General features: G+C 22.5%; 1 protein-coding gene across 2 annotated transcripts; it reads right to left on the reverse strand.

Annotated features, from left to right (window-relative positions):
- On the reverse strand, positions 1 to 6,445 carry LOC117207266 (ras-related protein Rab-35). Of its 2 annotated transcripts, none has more exons than XM_033447299.1 (4): positions 6,330 to 6,445; positions 5,715 to 6,003; positions 2,882 to 3,306; positions 1 to 1,714 (listed from the first exon to the last, which is right to left on the reverse strand). In XM_033447299.1, exons 2-4 carry the CDS (start codon positions 5,764 to 5,766, stop codon positions 1,586 to 1,588), a joined length of 606 nt encoding a protein of 201 aa, XP_033303190.1. In that variant the 5' UTR covers positions 5,767 to 6,003; positions 6,330 to 6,445; the 3' UTR covers positions 1 to 1,585. The 2 variants fall into 2 exon arrangements, with proteins under 2 accessions (XP_033303190.1, XP_033303189.1); XM_033447298.1 differs by having other exon boundaries at positions 6,243 to 6,407.
- Between the last annotated feature and the right edge of the window lie 3,254 nt (positions 6,446 to 9,699).

Genomic DNA, 9,699 nt, shown 5'->3' on the forward strand with positions numbered 1-9,699 from the left:
TACACGTAGATTCTATTTATTTATATTTTAAAGTATATAATAATTCATATTACAATGTTATAACTGTATAACAGTAAACAATATTGAATATACTTGATTGGAATATTTGTAATATGCCACTAAAACTGGCAAGTAGGATATTTACATATTATAGGATGCCGCTTCATTCCCTCATTTGAAAGATATGTTATTTTGACCAAAAATTTGTAATATCAATTACAATAATTTACGGAGCTATTTTTAACGGTATTACAGCGGCAGCTAGATAAGTATCCTAACTATTATCACAGATGATAAAATATGTTTATTGTGTTATTATAGCACATATAATATGTCAATCATATTTATTATCAAACTTGGCAAATTATTACGTGTTCAGAAGTTTGTCTTTTCAATAATTACAAAATGTTAATTTTAATTGTTTATATGTAATACATACTTAAAAAATTTGCTAATAATTTTTACTTTAATTATTATCATAATGGGAACACTTATAATAGTTTCAACAATGAAACTGATTGCAAACAAAATAAAAATTTCAGTTCATATTATTTAAAAAATTAATTATTTGAATCAAGTTCATAAAGATAAAAAATTTCACAAATGCTAATAGTATTGTATTAACATATTGCAAGATATACTTTACAGCATTCAAGTCTACAACATATATTCATATTGAAAAATAAATAGTTTTAATTTTTTTCAATTTGTTAATTCAGTTTTTAAATAATGAATAGTCTGTGTTTATATTTTAATTGAATTTATAATATTTAAATTGACACAGTGTAACTTTTCCTTCATCAATTAAACAGCTTGCCTCTGTTATACCGTAAATATATTACTGTTTATTTCAATTTGATTTGTAAAGTCCATTCTAAAGCGTCATCAAACTACAGGAACTTTGTACAATGAATATGCACAAAATTGCCTGAACCTGCTGATGAAGATAGATCGTCTTCTCTTTATTAAATAGCATGCCTTATCTATGTTGAATTCACATTATGGTAACTTATTAAGAAAAATTTATCCATAATCATTCAAATCTCACATACATTATTTTACGTTTTTTCATTTTATTCAATAAATTTAGATTGAGCTTTGTACAATATATTCCTTTATCTTCTATTTTATACCACTTTTCTTTATAAATATTTTGCAGTAAAAAGAATGGATAAGAAGCAGCTATGTATATAATTTAATTCATTTTTCTTTTTTGTGCTAATTTTTTGTAAATTGTAAATTGTACAATATAAATAGGCCTTTATGTTCCTAATGCCACATTCAAAATATGCAGCTTGTTGAAAAGTGTGTTACTTACAAAGTTACTTTTACTAAATAAACACTACACACTCATAACATTTGCATCCTATGTATATTGAACATTACTAGCATCAAAGTATATTTCTATGAGAATACAATCTTCGATGTTGTAATTTAGATACAAAACTTAATAGTTTTAAAAAACGTTGGTATTACATTACATGATCATTTTGTTGCTATAGCATGCTCTCTGTTTTAGTTTTGTTTCATTTTTATTACTCTATTAAATGGTATTAAGAACAGATTGCATGCTTATACAATTCTGTTAACAACACTTTTTTTTATGCTGTTTTGTGCTTTTTCTTAAATTGACTGTTTCACTGGTTTGTATAGCTTGTCGTTCCTTCCTTTCCTTTTTGGTTCTTAATACTTGCCGTGTTATAGCCATAAACATCTAAATGCAACAAATTAATATAAATTAAAGTTATGTCACTGTCAAATTTAACATATTTATTTATTTACTTATTTAGTACTAAAGAAGTCCTACATTACCTTTATAAAAAAAAATCTCTTTAATAGCAAACACAAATCAGAAATGCAGAAAAAAATTTGTTTCTTTGAAGTTTAGTTTTTAAAAATATTAGTTCTATAATACTCCATAAAATAAAGAAATGATATAATCTTTCTTACAGAAATAAAATTTAATAGAAATATAATCATTTTCACAGAAAGGAAAAGATGGCTGTATAAAACTAATATAACATTAAAAATAAATAAGCAGCAATTTGATTCGTATTAATCTAAAATATTAAGTGTATATTTTTTAAAATTACTCCTTCATTGTGATATTTGATATAATTTTCTAAAAAAATAATTTTATTAAATAATTGATTGGTTTGAAATTTGGTACATATATGGAGTAAATTTCCTTGGTATATAATTTATAAATCTATAGTTCAAGAAAAAAGACCATGATGTATACAACATTTCTTATTTAAAATAATATTATGCATTTTAATAATATTATAATGACAAACTTTGTTGGTCTTATTGAATATTTCGTATTATAACAAAAAATATAAAATATGCAGAATATGAAACTGATAGATACTACGTCTTCATATATCTACATAAATGAAGACAATGTAGTAAAATATGTGTAGCATAACAAGTACAACTGTTAGCGTAACAGTAACAAACACTATTTAAATCTGATAAATCTAATAGTAAAAAAAGGTAATGAAAAATATAAATTACTAAGAGATAATATCATAAGAAAATCATCGTATGAAAATCAAAAAGAAAAATTATTTTATAAAATTTGTTAGAAAAATAGACAAAAAGTCTATGAGTTTCTGAATAATATATGCAATTGCCATATTGTTAAAATATGTTCATATTCTTATTTAAAAATACAATCATTAATTTCAAAAGATAGGTTATCATATAGTGGCATTTAAAAAACTGTAAACAACATTGAAATAATCAATAACTAATAATAAATATAAAATATATATATAAATACATTTAATTATATCAAATACTATATCTTACAAATTATTATTTATGAAAACATGTTGTAACATGAATCATAGATATATGTATACTGTATCATACTTACTTCTTGCACATTTATATTGTCTTTAGCAGAAGTTTCAAATAACTGAATTCCCATTTGATTAGCAAATCTTTGTGCATCTTCTGTTAATACCACCTTTTCATTAGGTGCATCATTTTTATTTCCTACAAGTACCCTGTTGACCACATCACAATTTTGTTCGATTTCATGTAACCATCTTTTAACATTAGCAAAAGAATCACCACTGGTCACATCATACACAACTATAACACCATGTGTTCCCCTGTAGTAAGTTGAAGTTATTGTCCGAAAACGTTCTTGTCCAGCTGTATCCCAAATTTGGAGCTTTACTCTCTCACCATCTATATCCACAGTTTGAATTTTAAAATCCACTCCTATTGTCGTTATGTAACTGCCATTAAAAGTATTGTCAGCAAATCGTAATAGCAGAGAACTTTTACCTACTCCTTAAACAAAAAATGAAAAAGAAATGTTGAATATAATTTAACAAATGCAGCTCGTATAAATACAAATATGTTTATGTAATATAATAAATATAGATTATTATAATCTGATAGATGATAAATAAAACATAACTATTATTAACAAAAATAAGTTTTATATAATAGAGAAAGCCCTAGCTAAGGTGATACAAATTAGTTTCTCAAAGCTTACTAAATGTAGTGACTTTCTTTGCCTTATTATTATATATTACAATCTTTAATATTATTAATGGAGTATCTTTAATCAATCCATCAGGAAGTACTTCATTTTTCAAATAGTTTCCTTCAACATTACCTAAAACATTTATTTTTATTTTGTGTAATTATAAAGATGTGGTAAAAAATAAACACACAATTTAGTAATAAACAGATACGATATCTATAGTATAAATGTAAATGATATTCATTCCTTAAAAACATATTAGAAATAATATATATAACCAACAATAATTCCAATGACAAAAAACAACAAAAAAAATATATTTATAAACCATAGTGTTCGATCAATTTAGAAAAATTAATAATTTTCCTAATGTAACATAACAAAATTAGTTAAATTTTAAATAAATAGCATTTTAAATAACTGAAAAAGTAATGTCTAAACAAGCAAATAATAAAAAACATATACATTATATGTTATATTACATTTAGTAATATTGGAAAAAATAAATTGTAACATTTATCCAAGGATATTTTATATAAATCATTTGTTTAATCAATTTATAATAATCTTAATATAATCTTAGTATGTAATATAGTATAATAATAATTAGCTTACATTTAATTATGTTTAACTACGTCTGTAATATCAAATAATTTGTATTTAATATTATGCCCGATGGAAGAATATTATGGGTGATTCTTTAAACATTGTAACAAAATACTTCATTTGAATTCTGTATTTACTATTTTTGAAAGAATCAACATTTACAGAATGACACTCCTTAAATTACAAAACTTTATGAAACTCTAAGATAAGGATTGATATTATAATATTTTGAAAAAGTAAAAAAGTATTTAAAATAAGAAAAAATTCAATTAATATATTAATTCAAACATTAATTACTAATACCAGTTCAAATAATAATATATAAAATTTTAAGTAAGACATAATATATTATTGCTTTACTGAAATGAAATATTATATGATGTTAGTTAATGATAGGCACATTTTCATTTATTGAAATTATGATGCTAAACATGTTTTCAAATAAAATATGTATATGAATATTCAGATTTGTTAGATTCATCTCAAATTAGAAAAAGAAAGTTGATGACTAAACTAATAATTATATCATTGTTTCTTCTTGTTAGTTAAAATCAAATATGTATTACAATAAGAGAACATATAATATATACATTTATTTTACTTTGCATATACGTATATTATTGATATTATAGTCTTCAAGATAATTCTTCAAACGGAGGAACCATCAGTACGATAAACTAATAATAAAATCATAACATTGAACATAATCTGCTATCACTAATCAAAATTAAGTTAATAAACTTAATAAAATGAAAAAATATAAATATAAATTATGTAAATGTAACAAAAAATAGTTCTTTTCATTAAATAATGAAATAATTGGAAGATTTACATTAATTTTGTAAACTCATTAAAACTGTATATTTTCAAATACTTAGTAATAAGCTATATCATAATATCTTAAACAAAATATTAGCTTAGTTCTTATAATAATATTCTTAAAAATTTTTAATTTAATAAAATAAATAGGAAAAATATATAGGAAAAATATTTCTATTGTCTTCATTAAAAAGGAATTTTAATGACTCATTTATATTAAGTACACAATAACACTTCATTCTATTTTATTATCTATATCTTATTATATTATTATAACATCAAAGTTTTACAAAACTGCATTCAATATTGAATATTAAAGCATTTTTTGAGATTGTCAAAAAATTTTTGAATATAATAATATATCCAAAAGTTTCAAAGACTGTTACACGGTAAAGATTACGAACTTGTTCATCATAATTACTTGTAACATAATATAAATACATATAAATTACTAATTTACTTAATAATATTAATTATACAATTCTAAGAAATCTTATGTATATTTTTAATTGTACATTAAAAAGAAAATCACTTGTAAATAGTAAATTTTAATGAAGTTTTAGAAAAGTAAAAATTTCCTGAATGAAAATTTCTTCTTTTGTTATTATCATATGAAATATAATTTTCTTCTAATTTTGATTATGATAAATGTATGTTGTCTATTTTTTATTAAAAATATAAATAGCATTATATTCTTCTGTATAATTTTTAACTTATCATAGCGTACAATTATATTTGTTTATTATTGAATATATTTAACAGCAATGAAAATTTGTGCACTTACCACTATCTCCTATTATTAGAAGCTTAAATAAATGATCATATTCCCGGGCCATTTTGACATGTATGACGTTCAGGTCTATCAAACGTTTCCTCGTAAAAACAGTTCGAAATATAGACGATACATTCACCGTATCGTAAATAGTTTGAATTATCTATGAAAAAATGCGGAAAATGAAATTGCTAACTTGATATAAATTGAAACAACGTTTGCGGCTTAGTCCAAGTAAAAGACTCCGGTATCAAATAAGCGCCATGTTTATTTGCCGTGATATCACAATTCATTATCACCACTGAGGAAAAATTATATTCGTTAACAATGATAACTATTTCACATTAATTTAAAATAATAATTAGTACATTTTATTTATTTCAAAAGCCATATTTTTATGAAAGAAAAGAAATATAAATGTATTTAGTAATAATTATCATTAAAGTTAATGAAGAAGAAAGTTTTCAGAAATATGTATGTAGGCACATATTTTTTTAACAAAAAAGTAAATGATCTCAAAATATTAAATAAATTACAAACCACAATTTTGCTTTACTATTCAATTAAAAGACAAGTATTTCATTTGTAAAGATATAGCAAATGTCGGAACACTATATGTGTACATAGATGAACATGATTTATCTATATCATTCGTAACTACATGTCTATGGCACTATTTCATCCTTTACTATTATAAATTCTCATTATACTACGACTATATATGTATACGTATATCTATGTATATGTATGTGTATATATATATATGCAAGTATGATATTAAAGAAAACCTGGTATGGATAATTTAAAATATAAGAATTTACTAGATATTCGTAATGATTCTCTTGCTCTATCTCTCCTTCTCCTTTTCCATCTTATTCTTACTTATTATTTCTTTTATTCTTTATTATTTTTTTCTTAACCTTACGGAGTAATATTGCAAAGATGTCGGTGACTTCAGAAAATTGTAATATTTTTTACAAATGTGTAAATAAACATTAAACTATTCATTTTGCTAATTTATATGATAGCTTATAGAAAAATAGAAAGAATGTTTGTTATGTAGTCTTTATAACTCTAATCTCTCCAGCGACTTTTTAATATCTTTAATGTAACGTAATAAATCTTTATTACAATGTCCTAAATATTTAGTATAAATAGGAGAATATTCTGTACAAAATTTGTTAATAATTTATATATGCATATGCAGAGAAGTAAAATGTAGTTTTCTTAAGGACTCATCTAATTGGAGGTTATCCCAAAGTATTACTTATTATTGTATTATTCTTATTCTTACTTAAGATGTACAAATTCTAACTCTTTCGTACACAACTATTACAATTTTTCTGGAAAAGGAAATATAGAAAAGAACAAATAACTTATATATCAAGTATCTGGGTAGATTATAATTATCCTATGAAGCTTATATTTATTAAGAAAGCTATGTAATTTTTATAAACATAAGAAAACAAGACATCATATATAATCTTTAGCGGTAATTATTGTTTAAGACTACTATTCATGCTGTATATTAATTCTTTATTAAATGTATATTTACAATAAATGCCTTGCAACTTCTATATGCATTTCTGGATTGGTTTCAAATTCTACTGTAATACTTGCAATCGTCATGTTTCATTACAATATCAACAAAATTTTTAAGAGATTTGTATAGCACATATAATATATTCATAAAAAATTCTATGTTTGTGTATTTATATCACAGTTTCAAGATGGATTTAGTAGAAATTGCTTTTGTAACATAAATATTGAATGTATTTATTGTTTAAGGAAAGATTATTAAGAACAGGAAGTTTTATATATATATTATAATTTAGTAACTTATCTTACTAAACTTTTTGTATATTTGTATTTCTGTATACATAAGTATAGGTTCTGATAAATTATTATTATTCTTAATGAAACTATTAATAATGTATCAAAACTTTAAACTTTTGTATCATTAAAGAAAAAGTTGACTGTGATGATAATATTTACATAAAAAAAATCGCTTTGCTATAAAATTAATAGTGATATAAACAATTAAGTGATTAGTTGGGACTCATAAAATTATTTACACAATCAAGAATGTAATAAAAATTTTTTTATACAACAGAAATGGTATTCTTATAAAATTATAAAATTTTATATACATTAATCGATGGAACCTTATATTCTCTATTAGAAAAGTATTAATATAGAAGTAGAAAATTAACTAGTTTAAAAGATATTTTAACTTTAATCTTGTAAAACTTACCATATGAAGGACAAGGGAAGACAGTATTTTATGTTTATGTTTTTTTTATCTTTCATACTCAATTTAAATTAAAATTAAAATATCTTTTAAACTAAACATTTTTGGACACAAGTTTTCTAATACCTTTGTATTATATAGAAAATTAAAAGACACATCAATTAATATACTTATACAAAAAGTTATGTCTATTTAAAAGAATAGAAATGATCTTAAAATCTTTAAAATGGCATCACTTTCAGGATGAATATATATACCAGGTCATATATTGTTCAAACTATCTAATTTTGTCCAATGAAAATTTTTTCTTGCTTTTACAGTTTCAGAAATGTAGTTTATCCTAGTTACACGGAATACTCTATATACATATTTCTAAATATTGGAATATTAGTATCTGTAAATATATTTAAACTTATGATTTGAATATTAGTCTGTCAAGTTTAATGAGTATTTAAATAAGATTTGATAGTACAAAATTTGTTCTTATATCAGTTAAGTCATCTTTTCTTTTCTATAAAACTCTCAATAAAGATTCTTCATATGATTTTTATTTTGTTTTAAATATTTTCATAAAAAAAAATATTTACTGGATTTACATTTGTCATGCACTGTTCTCTTAGCTCTCTATTTCTCTCTATTTCTCTATTATGGATGACCAAAGCAGTAATCAAAATAAATGTTCTTACTTATCTGTAATATGCTTAGATTTGATCTATGTCTGTGTGTAAACTCTAAGTCTTCTGTGGCAGAAAAGTTGTAGATCTTATGTATAGTTCTTACATGAAGTTCTTGATACACCTATTTGTTTGAAAAGTGATATATGCTAAAATTTGTTAATTTAAATTTGATAAATAAGTTAAGTTTAAAACTACATTGATATTATAGGACAATAATTTGAACATTTTTTCTAAACTGTTACATTTGAATACATGCAAAATCATCATAAAGACTAAAAAATATTCAAATAAAAATAATTTTGTTTGCAATATACACTTATTTTTACAATTAAGTTACAAATTGATATTGGAAAGTATAAATTTACATTATAGAGAAATAGAAACTATTAGCCAAACTTTCGATTTTACAACAAAACATCCACATATACATTTTTTCTCTCTCAATAGCATTTATCCATTCTAGATAACTATGTCATTAATATCAAACATGATACCATATATGTTAATGTAATGAAATTCATATGGTTTAAGTCACAGTATGAACTATTTAGAAATAAAAAAATGGATATATTTTCAAGCCAAGCAAAGTTATTAGTGATACAATACATCTATTTTGGAATAATTTCTTCATGAAATTTAAATGAGTCATTCAGGGAAATAATATGAAAAAGCTAGGTATATAAACATATAAATAAATTCTCATGGTTTCTTACAAAAATATATTTATTAACAAAAATGTTCCAATAGTTTTAATCAAAATCCCATTGAAATCCATTATTTTTTGCTATTTCATAGGCAATATATGGATTACATTATGAAAAATGTTTTATTTTTTTGAGGCAAAAAAGTTATTAACCCAATTTCTTGACTGTGAAAACTTCAATACTTTGATAAATAATTTTTCTTAGTTAATCATCATATCATTAGATATTAATTATAAATAATTTTTTGTATATAAATATGAAATCTCAATTTTGACATTCATTATTATTACAATTGTTAACAAATTGCAATTATTATACAAAAATCAATTACTACAGAGCTTTCTCGCAATTATTCAATCCAAATT

This window comes from Bombus bifarius, unplaced genomic scaffold, assembly GCF_011952205.1.
Source record: "Bombus bifarius isolate JDL3187 unplaced genomic scaffold, Bbif_JDL3187 scf7180000008026, whole genome shotgun sequence".
NCBI classification, from domain to species: domain Eukaryota; kingdom Metazoa; phylum Arthropoda; class Insecta; order Hymenoptera; family Apidae; genus Bombus; species Bombus bifarius.